The 16,369-nt window shown below is 47.7% G+C and overlaps 1 protein-coding gene across 1 annotated transcript in view; it reads right to left on the bottom strand.

Annotated features, from left to right (window-relative positions):
• Positions 1–16,369, bottom strand: part of LOC147104997 (tyrosine-protein phosphatase non-receptor type 22-like) — a 133,501-nt gene that overhangs the window by 20,345 nt on the left and 96,787 nt on the right. Inside the window, exons 15-18 of the mRNA XM_086010993.1 lie at positions 13,617–13,729; positions 13,009–13,036; positions 5,432–5,470; positions 4,737–4,831 (exon numbers count right to left, since the gene is read on the bottom strand). Of these exons, the coding sequence (XP_085867119.1) occupies positions 4,737–4,831; positions 5,432–5,470; positions 13,009–13,036; positions 13,617–13,729 (275 nt within the window). The remainder of the gene's footprint in view (positions 1–4,736; positions 4,832–5,431; positions 5,471–13,008; positions 13,037–13,616; positions 13,730–16,369) is intronic.

The following is a 16,369-nucleotide window of genomic DNA, read 5'->3' as shown; positions in this document are numbered from 1 at the left end:
ATTTCAGATTTCCAGCATCCGCAGTTTTCTGCTTTAAAAAAAAAAAATTATTTTATTATCTTTCCGTCCCTCCTGCCCCGAAGCTGTGACCGTTGCTGAGCAACGGGATCTTCCTCTGCTTCCCCAGACAGCGAGTGTGGGGCAACTGTTCAGCTGGGGGAGGTTTGGCAGCCGGGCCTGAGCTTGTCCACCGGCTCACACTGCCAGCATGGGTCACTGGAGCAGGAGCAGGAACCCATTCCCCCCTCCACCCCCCCTCCCCTTTTACCCCCCTCCTTAACCCAGGGGTACTGAGGCTAATTATAGTGACCACCGCCACCCCCGAGATCAGCTATGTCAGCACAGGATGGGCACCAGAGCCTCAGCGACACATTAGGAGTTGATTTAAACACCTCTGTTGCCGTTGTTCAAAGCCTGCCAGCCTGTTTCAATGTGGTTTGGTTCGATGCTTATCTCAGAGTTTGTTTGCCTGTGCTCAGTGCTTGCTTCCTTCCTGTGCTTCCATCCTACGCCGTGTTGTTAAATGTTTAGCAGGAGCCTCTCTCCACGTTCAGCAGGAGCCTCTCTCCACGTTCAGTTTTTGCTGCTTAACCCAGGGGCTACCAGTCAATGTTCCCTCTCATCTATTTTTTGGGTGCGCGGTCCATTCAAATTTCCGCGCATGCTCTTTTATTCCCCCATTGTAAAGCTGGCAAGCGGCCCATGTGGGCGCTCCAGACTGCTGCGCAGCCACACAGTTTAACGGGAACATTGTGACCAGTCCCCTAGAGGCCTGGGTTTGCCACCCTTCCAGGATTGTCTGTGAGTCTCCGGGAATTGATGATTACACAAACTAGGGTTGTACAAAACCCTGGTTAGACCACACCTGGAGCACTGTGAGCAGTTCTGGGCACCACACCTTAGGGAGGATATACTGGCCTTGGAGGGAGTGCAGCGTAGGTTTACCAGATACCCGGACTTCAAGGGTTAAGTTACGAGGAGAGATTACACAAACTAGGGTTGTATTCCCTAGAATTTAGAAGGTTAAGGGGTGATCTGATCGAAGTTTTCAGGATATTCAGGGGAACAGATAGGGTAGATAGAGAGAAACTATTTCTGCTGGTTGGGGATTCTAGGACTAGGGGACATAGTCTAAAAATTAGAGCCAGGAATGAAATTCGGAAACACTTCTACGCACAAAGGGTGGTAGAAGTTTGGAACTCTCTTCCACAAACAGCAATTGATGCTAGATCAATTGTTAATTTTAAATCAGAGATTGATAGCTTTCTGTTAACCAAAGGTATTAAGGGTTATGGGCCAAAGGCGGGTATATAGGTGACAGCTCAGCCATGATCTCATTGAATGGCGGAACAGGCTCGAGGGGCAGAATGGCCTCCTCCTGTTCCTATGTTCCTATGATTAATCTCCAGGACATGGCTGCAAGCAATAACCTCGGGAGAAAATTCACAGGGGCCATTAAAAAACTGTGTGTATTTCCTCATTTTCTTCAAACGAATGGCTGTTTTCACAAACAGTCGAGATTAAACCAATCGGGTAACAAGGCGTCTGTTTCCCTTTCCAATTGGCCGTGGGAGGGCAGTGGCGCCTGGGGGATGGACCAATGGCAGGAGTGCTTGGGGGGGTCGGGGCGGCAGGTCACATGATGAAACCTCCAGGGATACCCCCAACCAGAGTCGCCGACCTGACTCAGTAACCCTTTGGGGCGCTAACTTTGCCGGGGCGCTAAAATTAGTGTCCCCGCAGCTGAAATTCATCGGTAGCGCCCCAATAGGGAAGCAGGGAGCTATTGGAAGCGCACCGCCTCCCTCTTGGGGTGCTGTGAGGGAATATCGCCATGTGCTGCGGCACGTCACGCCGCGGTACTGCAGGCCTTCCTCCCCTTCTTAAAGAGGAGGGGCCTTACGCAGCGCGACCCGAGGCCCAGCTTGGCCACCAGGGACGGAGTGCTGGCAAAAGAGCCCGGCACTCAAGAGGAGTGCCGGGCTCACGGAGCGCAGCCAGCACTCCACGGGGGGGGCTGCACAGGAGGCTGGGGATAGCAATGGAGGCAGGTGCTGGCAGGCGGCCAGCAACAAAAATGGCCACCCAGCACCTCGACTTTAATTAGCGCTGCCCCAGCCGTAGGTAGGCACCCCCCCCCGACCCCGTCAGACATAGCGTCTGGCGGTAAGTCAGGGGGCGCTACCGAGGATTGCGGCCGGGGCGCTGCACACAGCGATGACGTCATTGCCGGCGGCGCAGTGCTGCGGAAGGCTAATGGCTACCGCCGCCGCTAACCTCCCGCTGAATTTCGTGGGAGGCGTTGGTGGCGCGGCGCCCGGGCGCTAGTTGCATTGCACCCCGTTAGTGCCCTCTTAGGGTGCTAACGGGAGGCGCAAAGCAACCGAATTTTTAGGCCTACGTGTTCCGTTACTGGACCAATAATCCAGTCAATGCGAGTTCAGACCCCACCACGGCAGTTTGAGAATTCTCAGGACGTGGGCGTCGCTGGCAAGGCCGGCATTTATTGCTCCATCTCTAATAGCCCTTGCGTAGATGATGGTGGGTCTTAGAATCATAGAATGATACAGCACAGGAGGCCATTTGGCCCGTCGAGCCTGTGCCGGCTCTTTGAAAGAGCATTCTTCTTGAAGGTTTAATACAACTAAGCCAGAGGGCAGTTAAGAGTCAACCATGTTGGTGTGCGACTGGAGTCACCTATAGGCCCAGACCGGGTATGGACAGTAGGTTTCCTTCCCTGAAGGACATCAGTGAACCTGTTTATTTCCAGATTTTTAAAACTGCCATGGTGGGATTTGAGTTCATGTTCTCTGGATTACTAGTCTAGTAACATAACTACGCTACACTACTGTACCCTGGTTATGTGTCTATTATGTACAAAGCACTGTAGAAATGTAAGTCTTATTTCTTTTTATTTGTTCCTGGGATGTGGGTGTTGCTGGCAAGGCCGGCATTTATTGCCCATCCCTAATTGCCCTCGAGAAGGTGGTGGTGGTGAGCCGCCTTCTTGAACCGCTGCAGTCCGTGTGGTGAAGGTGCTCCCACAGTGCTGTTAGGGAGGGAGTTCCAGGATTTTGACCCAGCGACGATGAAGGATCGGCCGATATACTTCTAAGTCAGGATGGTGTGTGACTTGGAGGGGAACTTGGAGGTGGTGGTGTTCCCGTGCGCCTGCTGCCCTTGTATTTCTAGGTGGTGGAGGTCGCGGGTTTGGGAGGTGCTGCCGAAGAAGCCTTGGCGAGTTATTAATATTGTAGACGTTACAGTGTCTCCGCACTCTCACACCAGACTTTAAATGAAGAGTTTCCCAGTCACTGCAACAATGCAGCAACACTTTATTCCTTTGGTTTTTAGAAGAACTATTTTAGTTGAAGAGGTGGCTGACTGGGGGGAGGTTGCTGAGCTTGGCAGATTGAGGGGCCCAGGCTGGGGCAATGACCTTTTGGCTAAGTTACGAATGTGGAACTCGCTACCACAGGGAGTAGAATAGCACAGATACATTTAAGGAGAAGCTGGATAAACACACGAGGGAGAAAGGAACAGAAGGATATGTTGACAGGGTGAGATGAAGAGGGGTGGGAGGAGGCTCATGTGGAGCATAAACACCAGCACAGACCAGTTGGGCCGAATGGCCTGTTTCTGGGCTGTAGATTCTCTGTAATTCTATGTCATTAATTTATTTATTGTAGGATTCAAGAACCAATTTGTGAAATCGAAAGGGCCAATAAATCCTCCCTCAGACCGGGTCTGTGCTGTACGTTCAATGTCATTCCAAGTTATTTCTGCTTTCTCACCCTGTGCAACCAGAAAACCGTTCCCCAAACCACTTCCCCAAGTGCTGCTTGTTGACATTTACTAGTACGGCACGAAATGCCTTTTAGAACAAAACCTCAACAAAGTAAAATATCAGTTAAACATCCTTCGCTGTAACTGGTTTATATCTATACTAGCTGGGGGGAACCCGGCGTTGCCAGGGCTGTTTTGGGCCGGGCGGTTTAAATGGAGTCCCAGGCTTTGGGGCCTCTCTGTGTCCCTCTGTGAATCTGCTGCCGGGCAACATTTTAAATCGAGTCCCAGGCTTTTGGGCCCTGTCTGTGTCCCTCTCTCAATCTGCTGCCGGGCAACATTTCTACCTTTTAATACCTTGAAAGATGAAAGTGAAAGTACTTATAAAACGTTTTTGGTAAATCTTATGTTATTTTTTAAAGAGATACGAACTTTTTCAAAGCTGGATGATCAAAGTAGTTTGAGCTGGAAGCTGAAGTAATGGCAGTGAAACAATGGCTGCCACATCCCTGAGATGAAAACGATTAGTCCCGCCCACACACACACACCGATTGGCCAACCATCAGGGGACTGTACTGTAGGATTGGTCAATCGTGACGGCACAGGATTGGTCGAACCTTGACGTCAGTCAATCAATGCTAAGTAGCAGATAATGAGTTTAATTTTGAAGGTTTTTTGCATAAGGCGCGAACATTTTCGTCCGACCGAAAAGTAAATATGCTTACGACTGTCCCGGAAGCGTAAGCTTTCTTCGGAGGTAACGCGCGCGTAGGTACGCTCTATAACTTTCGAGCGCATAGCCGGACAGACGCACACGTGAGGACAGACAGAAGGACAGACAGACAGAACGATCCGTTTATATCTATATACATAAATTCAGTACTGAGACCAGGACTGCCTCTATAGACGTGGATTAAACACGGCCACTGGACAGAAGGAATCTTCCTCACCTTGCTCCTCGAGAAGAGCTTGTTGGAATCGCCTGATGATTTGGGACTGTGGGTCTCAGATGATGAAGGCGGGCTGGAGGCAGATTGTGGCAAACCTGCCGGTAAAATTAAGGAAAAGTCACACTTAAGAAAATAAGGAGGCAGAAAGCCATAACCGGGAATCACCAGGGGAATCACCGAGAGACACCAGGGAATCACTGGGAGAATCACCGGGGGAATCATCGGGAGACTCACCGGGGGGATCACCGTGGAATCACCAGGAGAGACCAGGGAACACCAGGAGACACCGGGGAATCACCGAGATAAGAATTTCGACCATCTACTATCCCGACTAGTTAAAGCTATCAGCCGACTTTGTGTTCTGTATATTTATCTTGAGCATATCCTTAACAGTTTCTTTACGCCGTAGAAATGAATTTACTGAGAAACAACATGCTGTTGGAAACACGGGGCTGGTTAGAGGATTTCAGAGAGGACAGTCTGTGACAGAGTTCACATTCTGTCAGCAAGCCCTTGGAGAGGAGCGGGGGGAATTCAGTCAGTGGTCCCCCCTCCCAAACATGTAGCTCAAGTATGGTCGGTATTGGAGCCAGTACACCCCACTCCCCTCACCCCCCGACCCAGCAGCCTGTAACCACAGCCCCCTCATCTTTCGGAGAGAGCGTCTGAGACACAGGGAGAGAAATAATACTCACTGAGTGAAACTGGAAGCGATAACGAGTCGCACTTTCTTTCTAAAGGAGAGGAAAGGTCTGTGAGTGAATTGGTAAAAGAAAAGTAACGACATGAACCTGTAGCACCAGGTCTTTCTAGATATTAACTCGTCCATCCCGCTGTCTCTCTCCAAAATATTAGATCATCTAAAAATTAATACTGGGACCAATGCTCCCTCTTATTTATTTTTTGGTGCGCAGCCCATTCCAATTTTCGTGCATGTGCGGGATAAAAGCCGGTGAGCGGCCTGTGCGGGACCTCCAGACCGCTGCGTGGGAACGTTGCTGGGGACGTTGCAGTGACACTAAACACAATCAAGACAATTGAAATCCTGATTTCACTCGACAGAGCGGCCAGAACAAATGTCCTTAAAACCCCAAAAATGCACCAATCGTGTCACATTATAATCTAAAAACATTAATTCACGTGATGTGGGCGTTGCTGGCAAGGCCGGCATTTATTGCCCATCCCTAGTTGCCCTTGAGAAGGTGGTGGTGAGCTGCCTTCTTGAACCGCTGCAGTCCGTGTGGTGAAGATGCTCCCACAGTGCTGTTAGGGAGGGAGTTCCAGGATTTTGACCCAGCAACGATGAAGGAACGGCCGATATATTTCCAAGTCAGGATGGTGTATGACTTGGAGGGGAACTTGGAGGTGGTGGTGTTCCCTGTTGTGTATGTAACCGTTTATCTTTAAGGGAACTATAGAATGTAACCGTTCGCCTTTAAGAGCACTACTTTAGGGTGGCACTATCTATTGGCTCATGTATACTGTAATACCGATAGTGACCACACCAGTATATAAGGGTTGTGATACGTTAACTAGGGCAGAATCGCCCGAGCCTCTGAATAGTAAAGACGTGTTTTATTTTGTTAACAGTGGAGTCTGTGATTATTTATAATACAACCCACAGACTTAACATTGGCGACGAGTCAGGATTCGAACCCTGCGGCAGTTGTTCCACGGCGGCTTCGTCCGAAGACAGGACGTTGAAGAGAGGTTTCAATCCTCACCAGTCTGGAACAGACAGGCTGGAAGCGACAGGCATTAGGACCCTGAAGCCTCCATAACCTCGTGGGTAAGCCGCAGCGTTGGCTGCAAAGACAGGGCGATCGCAATCCCTGATAAGAGCCGCGGTGAAACGCGCGAGCGGGTAAGCCAGAGCCCGGGAGGGAGCGAGCAAGAGCCGCGCGAGCGGGTGAGCCAGAGGCCGGGGGCCGCTTTCAAGTGCGAGGCGCAGCCGGGCCATCGATCGCATCCGCTGATAAGGCCCGCACTCGGCCTGAAAGTCAGCGTCGGGGAACGGGTGATAACCGCCATTGAAGTGGGCGGAGAGCGCCGAGAAGCGCGGGAAAACCGCCATCGAAGTGGGCGGGGAGAGCGAGAAGCGCGGGAAAGCCGCCATTTTTCGCGGGGAAACCGCTGAAGAAGAAGGAAGAAGCGGGAAACCGCCATCTTGGAAATTATTAAGAATTTCAGGAAAGTAATAAGATTTTTCAGAAAGGCTGGTGTGTTCTCAAGAAGAGAGGGAAAATAAGTATAAGTACAGCAATACTTGTGGTGTTCTCAAGAAGAGGGAAGAAAATTAATTAGAATTTTCAGAAACAAGAAATAAGTAAAGCAATACTTGTGGTGTTCTCAAGAAGAGAGAAGAAAATTAATTAGAATTTTCAGAAACAAGAAATAAGTAAAGCAATACTTGTGGTGTTCTCAAGAAGAGAAGAAAATTAATAATAAGTAAAGAAATACTTGTGCTGTTCTCGGAAAGAGAAGAAGATGCCTAAGCGAGGAAATATTAATGATTTTAATGCTGAAATAGAAGACAGGGCCACGTATGGGGAACGCATAGGAATATATTGCGTAGCCATATACGACAAGGCAATAACTTTGTTAAATTCGATGGGAGCAAAAACATACGGGCTTTTGAAACATCTAATAGCACCAGTTAAACCAGTGGACCAGACCTTCGAAGAGATCGTAGCAGTGCTGAAGGATCACTTGAACCCCACACCGTTGATACTGGCTGAACGATTTAAATTTTACGCCAGAACCCAGAGGCAAGATGAAAGCAATGCGGAATACTTAGTCGAACTGCGTAAGCTAGCGAAATACTGCCAGCTTGGAGGGAATTTGACAGAGGCGCTGCGGGACAAGTTCGTATGCGGCTTGGCCAAAGAAGGAACGCAGAAGCGACTCCTGGAGGAAAACGACCTCACACTGGACAGGGCTGTCCTCATAGCTTCATCGCACGAAGCCGCAGTGAAAGGAACGGCGGAAATGCAGCTAAAGGCGGCGGCACTCGGGGTGGACCAAATAACTGCAAGCATTTCCAAATGCTACCGTTGTGGAAAGACAACGCACGACCAGAATCGGTGCTGGTTTAAGAATCAAGAGTGCAGGAAATGTGGCAAACTGGGTCACATCGCGAAGGTATGCAGGTCCAGAAAGAAGACCAACAAACAAAGGAAGCCACCACCACAAGAAAAGTACAACAAGGTGCATCAGGTGGCTGAAAAGAGTTCAGACGAACAAAATTCAGACTCAGACCCAAACAGCCAGGAGTTGGATAGTCTGAGAATCCACAATGTGGGTAAAGTAACTGATCTACAGACGATCTGGGTCACACTAAAAATAGCTGGAGTCCAAGTACGAATGGAGCTGGACACGGGATCAGCTGTATCAGTCATCAACCAAAAGGACTACCACCGACTATTCTCTCACATACCCTTAAGAAATACCAAGTTCGTATTACAGACATACACGGGGCATCGCGTATACCCCATGGGGAAAATAAGAGTCAAGGTGAGAGATAGGGGTAAAGTATACCCAAGTATGAATTTGTACGTACTACCTGAGGGAGGACCACCACTTCTAGGACGGGAGTGGATCAAGAAAATAGACATGGAATGGCACTACCGACAAGCAATGACGAGTGAGGACTCGGTGCAGACAAGCAGCTCAGACTCTGAGCCGGAAGACGATAAGTCCAGCTTATGTATGAAAAACAAGGTTAACATTAACTCACAGACTAAGGTTGGAAAATCGATGGCGTGCATAAAGACAGAGAATTCTGAGTCTGTTCAAGCTACAGACATATGCATTACGGAGGAACACCGGGCTCGAACTCAACGCTATTTCAAAGTACAACAACAATTAGAACAATTAAGTTACCGCCTCGTACAAGAGATGAAAACAATGACAAAGTTCTATGACACCGAATGGGAGAGTCTGGAAAGACAACAGAACCTACTGGCTCAAGCAGAGAGCGACCATAGAGCCATCGTGACCAATTACCGATCACATCTCCCTGATGATGTTCAGGGGTTAGAATATTTGCATGATCTAGAGATACAGCAGAAGGGCAAATCACGCTGCACTGAGGATTTTGTTCTGCAATTAGAGACGGAGCTAGTGCAGGCAAAGTTAAGAGAAGTTGAATCACAGGGTGCTCTTAAGGAGATGCAGAAACAAATCTTGGACATGGAAAAGAGAAACGCTTCTTTACCTGATGAGAATAATGTGGCCATGTTGCAAGAGGAGCTTATAGGGGCGAAACTGAAAGAAGCTAAGCAAAGGATGTTGGAACTTGAAACGCAGAACCAAATCAGCGGTAATCAGCTATGTCAAGCAGAGAAGGAGTGCAAGGGTCTACATGAGAAGGTGCAATATCTCTCAGCCCAAAATAAGGGACTACTCACTCAGTTAAATGAAAGTAAACGGGAAATGGCTGAGATGGACTGCAAGAATAAAGAAGAGTTGATGGCAGTGAGACTTCGAGAGGCAGATAGCATAGCAGCCTTGGCTGAACTCCAACAGGAAATTGCGAAAGAAACAAATGAAGAGGAATCTTCAGGAAGCCAGGATTTTATTCCAGTTCTTCTCTACGACTCCTTACAAGCAGAGTGCGAGAAGTTGAAAAAACAGTATGAACAGGCCCAGACTACAATTCTGGAGGGGGTTAACTCAGCAACCTCCGAAAAGCTAGTTTCGTTGGAAGTATATGAGCAACTAAAGGTTGAACATGAGCAAGAAGTCCAAAGGCTGCAGGAAATTCTTGAGGAGCTCAGGGCCAAGACAGACTCATCGGTAGAAGTTCCATACATAGATGAGGATGTAGAGGTGAAAGACATGGCAGAACTCATAAAAATATGGAAGGAAGCCCAAGACAAATATGAGGCGGCAATTACCGAGGTTGACCGACTTGAAGAACAGTTTCAACTGGGAATGGGCCCTGAACATGAGCTAGAGAGCATCGAGGCGCAACTTCTCCAAGCACTGGAAGCCAAAGTACAAGAGGAAGAGAAGATGAAAGCATTGGAGAAAATGATGGATGAAATGGAGGAGTACGCTGAATTACGTCCAGGGGAACAGGAGAATGGGGAAACAGCTACTTCAGTAGAAGGATTAAATAGCCTGATAACGAAATCCCTGAAGGAAGGGAAAGGATTGAACGCATAAATGAGGCCAGGAGGGAAGGAAGCGCAGACATCCGAGGAAGAGCAGGATGAATATGATTGCTTGAAGAAGGGTTTTGACCTGTTGAGTGACACCGAATGTTATGAGGATGTGGTCTGCCCAAATTGTGATGGGAACTCCCAAAGTGCTGAAATCCTGAGGAAGCACTTAAGGTCTAAGGAACATAGAGAGTTGGTGGCGCTACAGATGGCAGCCGGGAAAAGAGCTCGGAGAGTTTCAAAAAGGCAGAAAAGAAAAAGAAGAAGCAGAAAATAATAACTGTTTAAAATATTATTACTTCTACTACCTCAGTCCGAACACTACGAAAGGTGCTAAATTTGTAAAAAAAATCCAGGGACATTATCAAGACAGCCAGTGGGTTGTATAAGTCCGCACTGCTGGTTCAACAGGACGAAAGTACAAGCTGTTAAAAAAAAAGCTATGGAGGATGCTGTCTGGAACGAATTAATACCAGAGACTGAATTTATGAACTGTTCCCACAGAGACTGAACCTGTAAACTGATTCCACTGAGAGTATGTTTGTAAACTGTTATATGACGTTGACTCCATTGAGAGTATATCTGCAAACTGTTTATATAAAGTTGAAGATTGTATGTTTAACGGGATTCTGTAAGTAATAAGCTAGGAAGGGAGGAGTGTTGTGTATGTAACCGTTTACCTTTAAGGGAACTATAGAATGTAACCGTTCGCCTTTAAGAGCACTACTTTAGGGTGGCACTATCTATTGGCTCATGTATACTGTAATACCGATAGTGACCACACCAGTATATAAGGGTTGTGATACGTTAACTAGGGCAGAATCGCCCGAGCCTCTGAATAGTAAAGACGTGTTTTATTTTGTTAACAGTGGAGTCTGTGATTATTTATAATACAACCCACAGACTTAACATTCCCCATGCGCCTGCTGCCCTTGTCCTTCTAGGTGGTAGAGGTCGCGGGTTTGGGAGGTGCTTTTGAAGAAGCTTCTTGAGTGTTGTTGGAGCTGCACTCATCCAATATAAGCAGGTTGGCAGGCAGTGTCTTGTATAAAAGTTTCTAACTTAGTTTGTAGTGACTAGGGGCAGCCTGGGTAAATTTGTAATCCCACACTCCCAGTGCGAGTGACACTTAAAAGGGGGCGCAAGTCAGAGTTCGGGTGACAGTGCTGCAGCCCCAATTTGCAGTCCCCCATTGCTGAGAGCAAGGGCTCACCTCACAACAGAACATGTCCAGCACAGAATGGCCAAATCCAACCCTTGATAATGACCTTGGAATAACACATCTATTGGTAATTTCCTGACTGTTCCTGGGGAAGCCTTGCTCATTGGGAGGGCCTGCCAGAAAATTGGGAGTGTTGCACATGGTTAAACCATCGGAAAACCGTGCACAGCAAATCCCAGAGTCCCGGTGTGTGCCTTAGCAGATGAGGTTCCCCATCAGGAGCTCGAAGCCAACAGCTCAGCCGCTTTAATATAAACCGGACTCTGCTGGTTCTGCGACTGTTCCTCTCCATCCAAGAAACCCGTCTGAACCGTCTTGACTTTAAAAAACCCAACGTTAAAAGTAACTCTTTCCCCCAAATCCGTTCTGGGAAAAACAGCCAAAAAATCCCAAAACAGAGCACAGTTACTAGAGTTACTGGTGAGGTTAATAGTTACTAGAGTTACTGGTGAGGTTAATAGTTACTGGTGAGGTTAATAGTTACTAGAGTGACTGGCATGGTTAATAGTTACTGGAGTTACTGGTGAGGTTAATAGTTACTAGAGTTACTGGTGTGGTTAACAGTTACTAGAGTTACTGGTGTGGTTAACAGTTACTAGTGTTACTGGTGTGGTTAATAGTTACTAGAGTGACTGGTGTGGCTAATAGTTACTAGAGTGACTGGCATGGTTAATAGTTACTAGAGTTACAGACATGGTTAACAGTTACTAGAGTTACTGGTGTAGTTAACAGTTACTAGAGTTACTGGTGTGGCTAATAGTTACTAGAGTGACTGGCATGGTTAATAGTTACTAGAGTTACAGACATGGTTAACAGTTACTAGAGTTACTGGTGTGGTTAACAGTTACTAGAGTTACTGGTGTTGGTAATAGTTACTAGAGTTACTGGCATGGTTAATAGTTACTAGAGTTACTGGTGTGGTTAATAGTTACTAGAGTTACTGGTGTGGTTAATAGTTACTAGAGTTACTGGCGTGGTTAATGGTTACTAGAGTTACAGACTTGGTTAACAGTTACTAGAGTTACTGGTGTGTTTAATAGTTAGTACAGTTACTGACATGGTTAATAGTTACTAGATTTGCTGGCATGGTTAATTGTTACTAGAGTTACTGGCATGTTTAATAGTTACTAGAGTTACTGGCATGGTTAACAGTTACTATAGTTACTGGCATGGTTAACAGTTACTAGAGTTACTGGCATGGTTAACAGTTACTAGAGTTACTGGCATGGTTAACAGTTACTAGAGTTACTGGCATGGTTAACAGTTACTAGAGTTACAGGCATGGGTAATAGTTATTAGGGTTACAGACATGGTTAATAGTTACTAGAGTTACTGGTGTGGTTAACAGTTACTAGAGTTACTGGTGTAGTTAACAGTTACTAGAGTTACTGGTGTGGTTAATAGTTACTGGAGTGACTGGCGTGGTTAATAGTTACTAGAGTTACAGGCTTGGTTAACAGTTACTGGTGTGTTTAATAGTTACTAGAGTTACTGGCATGGTTAATAGTTACTAGAGTTACTGGTGTGGTTAATTGTTACTAGAGTTACTGGCGTGGTTAATAGTTACTGGAGTTACTGGCGTGGTTAATAGTTACTAGAGTTACAGACTTGTTTATCAGTTACTAGAGTTACTGGTGTGTTTAATAGTTACTCAAGTTACTGGCATGGTTAATAGTTACTAGAGTTACTGGCATGGTTTAAGGTTACTAGAGTTACCGGTGTGGTTAATAGTTACTAGAGTTACTGGCATGATTAACAGTTACTGATATGGTCAGTAAGGTCACAATTTTCATAGTTTGGGAACAAAATCAGGCAGCAAAAGAGCTGAAATGAATAACTTTCTACAACATTAAAAATATTCACAAACCAGGCTTGCATTACTCACCCTTCCTAAAGGCTCGCAACTTTAAACTCTGCAAAAAATACAAAGCAATCAGTCGTCGGTTTGCTAAATAAATGGAAATTCACAGAAGCAGCAGCACTGGTGCCCGGCAGGCTGACCGACAGCAGAGGTCAGGTGCAGTCTGTACGGAGAAAGTACCGTCTTATGTTAACCACACAATCATAGAAATTTACGGCACAGAAGGAGGCCATTCGGCCCATCGTGTCTGAGCTATCCAGCCTAATCCCACTTTCCAGCTCTTGGTCTGAACAGGTCTGGTGCCTGCTTTGCTCATCGGAAACAAAAAGCTCAGAGGGGTCCTTAAACAGGTGTCAGGCCCCCTCATTTACATATGCATGGGGCCCAACCCCTGTTTTAATAGACTTGATGAATTTCACCGTGGCCTGAGCGCTGCAGAGACTGGGCGCGGGACGTCCCGCTGCTAAATCTGTCAGGGTTGCTCCTGTTTTACACTCGCAAAAATGGGCGCACGTTGTCCCAGTTCCTACCCCTAGGACCATGGGAAGAGGCCCAGGTTTGCCCTCCCAAGCCCATCGCTCTGTTGTCCAGGTTGCCAAGGCTCTGTCAGCCTGTATCTCGAGGTCCCGTACCTTACTGCGCGACTTCACGTTATTGGATTCTAAGAAGGTCCTGGGCTGGGTGGAGCCACTCCATTCTGAAGAGGTTCCGATTTTCAGAGTGGCTGCAGGAACCGGCGCAAGCTCTGGATCAGAGGAAAGTAAAGCAGGAAATGATTAACTCTGCTCCCAGTCTGTAGAACACCAGCGTTGGCCTTCGTAGCGAGAGGGTTCGAGTACAGGAACAAGGATGTCTTGCTGCAGTTGTAAAGGGCCTTGGCGAGACCACATCTTGAGTAATGTGTGCAGTTTTGGTCGCCTTATCTGAGGAAGGATGTTCTTGCCATGGAGGGAGTGCAGCGAAGATTCACCAGACTGATACCTGGGATGGCAGGAATGACGTATGAGGAGAGATTGGTTCGATTAGGCTTATACTCGCTGGAGTTTAGAAGAATGAGAGGGGATCTCATTGAAACTTATAAAATTCTAACAGGACTAGGCAGACTAGATGCAGGAAGGCTGTTCCCGATGGCGGGGGAGTCCAGAACTAGGGTCACAGTCTAAGGATAAGGGGTAGGCCATTTAGGATTGAGATGAGAAATTTCTTCACCCAGAGAGTGGTGAACCTGTGGAATTCTCTACCACAGAAGGCAGTTGAGGCCAATTCATTAAATATATTCAAGAAGGAGTTAGATATATTCCTTAAGGCTAAAGAGATCAAGAGATATGGGGAGAAAGCAGGGACAGGGTACTGAATTTGGATGATCAGCCATGATCTCATTGAATGGCGGAGCGGGCTCGAGGGGCCGAATGGCCTACTCCTGCTCCTATCTTCTATGTTTCTATGCTTCCTGGATGAAAGGCATTGATTGGAAGGTGATTGGACTTGCCTGTGGTGGGAGGGGCCTACTTTTTAGACCTATTTTTTGCTGGCATTCTTGTGTGTGAAGAGGATGGGTTGTGAGGCAGTTTCCCACTTGGAGTAAATTAACTAAATTTCAATTGTTCCAGAACTTTCCTGGTTCTTATTCTGACCCCCATGACCCAGAAATTCGTCACAGCTGCTCCCATTTTGAGTTGTGACCTGGATCCTTAGGACAGACCAGTGATCCATTTAACATAAGAAATAAGAGCAGGAGGAGGCCATTCGGCCCCTCGAGCCTGCTCCGCCATTCAATAAGATCATGGCTGATCATTGACCTCAACTCCACTTTCCCGTCCGATCCCCATATCCCTTAATTCCCTTAATATTCAAAAATCTATCGATCTCTGTCTTGAATATACTCAACGACTGAGCCTCCACAGCTCTCTGGGGGAGAGAATTCCAAAGATTCACCACCCTCTGAGTGAAGAAATTTCTCCTCAGCTCAGTCCTAAATGGCCAACCCCTTATTCTGAGACTGTGACCCCTGGTTCTAGACTCTCCAGCCAGGGGAAACATCCTCCCTGCATCTACCCTGTCAAGCTCTGTAAGAAGTTTATGGCCTAGAAATTCGGTGGCGTCCCATTTGGGGCGCCAAGCTTGCCTGGGCACTGGAATTACCGCTCCGGACGTTGCCACTTGTGCCAGCGCGATATTCAGTTTCAGCGCCCTAAACGGAAGCGGGGCGCTGCTTGAGGCGCTCCGCGTCCCTCTTAGGGCGCTGAAACTGAATATCACAGCGCCACGTGCCGCAGCGCCACACGCTGCGGCATGGCGTGCTGCGGTACTGCAGGCCTTCCTCCCCTTCTTAAAGGGGAGGGGCCTGCACCAGCGCGATCAGAGATCGCGATTGCCGGCAAAAGAGCCCGGCACCGAGGAGAGATGCCGGGCTCTTGGAACACAGCTGGCACTGCCAGGGGTGGGGGGGGGGGGCTCAGGAGGCCAGGGACGGCGGCGCGAGGAGGTGCTGGCAGGCGGCCAGCAAAAAAAATGGTCGCCCCGCACCTCCCCTTTAATTAGCGCCACTACCGCCGCAGGTCGGCCCCCCTGAACTGGTCGCAGATTGCGACCGGCGTTACAGCGGGGGGCGCGACCCAATATCACGATCGGGGCGGTAGCGGGGCGCTGCGCACACTGATGACGGCGCAGCGCTACAGTCTAACGCCGCCATTAGCACCCCGCTAAATTTCGCGGGGGGCGTGGCCAGTGGCGCTAAAGCCACTAAGTGCCCTCTTTGGGCTCTAACTGGTGGCGCAGCCCACCGAATTTCTAGGCCTATATGTTTCAATGAGATCACTCTCATTCTTCTAAACTCTAGGGAATATAGGCCTAGTCAACTCAATCTCTCCTCATAGGACAATCCCCCCAACCCAGGAATCAGTCTGGTGAACCTTCGTTGCACTCCCTCTATGGCAAGTATATACTTCCTTAGGGAAGGAGACCAAAACTGTACACAATACTCCAGGTGTGGTCTCACCAGCGCCCTATATAATTGCAGTAAGATGTCTTTACTCTTATACTCAAATCTTCTTGTAATAAAGGCCAACATACCATTTCCTTTCCTAATTGCTTGCTGTACCTGCATGTTAACTTTCAGTGATTCGTGTACAAGGACACCCAGGTCCCTCTGAACACCAACATTTCCCAATCTCTCACCATTTAAAAAACACTCTGCTTTTCTATTTTTCCTACCAAAGTGGATAACTTCACATTTCTCCACATTATATTCCATTTGCCATGTTCTTGCCCACTCACTTAACCTGTCTATATCCCCTTGAAGCCTCCTTGCATCCTCCTCACAACTTACATTCCCACCCAGCTTTGTATCATCAGCAAACTTGGATATATTACATTTGGTCCCCTC

This window comes from Somniosus microcephalus, chromosome 18 (genome assembly GCF_052327205.1).
Source record: "Somniosus microcephalus isolate GS21.2 chromosome 18, FLI_Smic_1.0, whole genome shotgun sequence".
Classification (NCBI taxonomy): Eukaryota; Metazoa; Chordata; class Chondrichthyes; order Squaliformes; family Somniosidae; genus Somniosus; species Somniosus microcephalus.
Note: the sequence above shows the minus strand (reverse complement) of the source record. Positions and strands in the feature narration are given on the sequence as shown.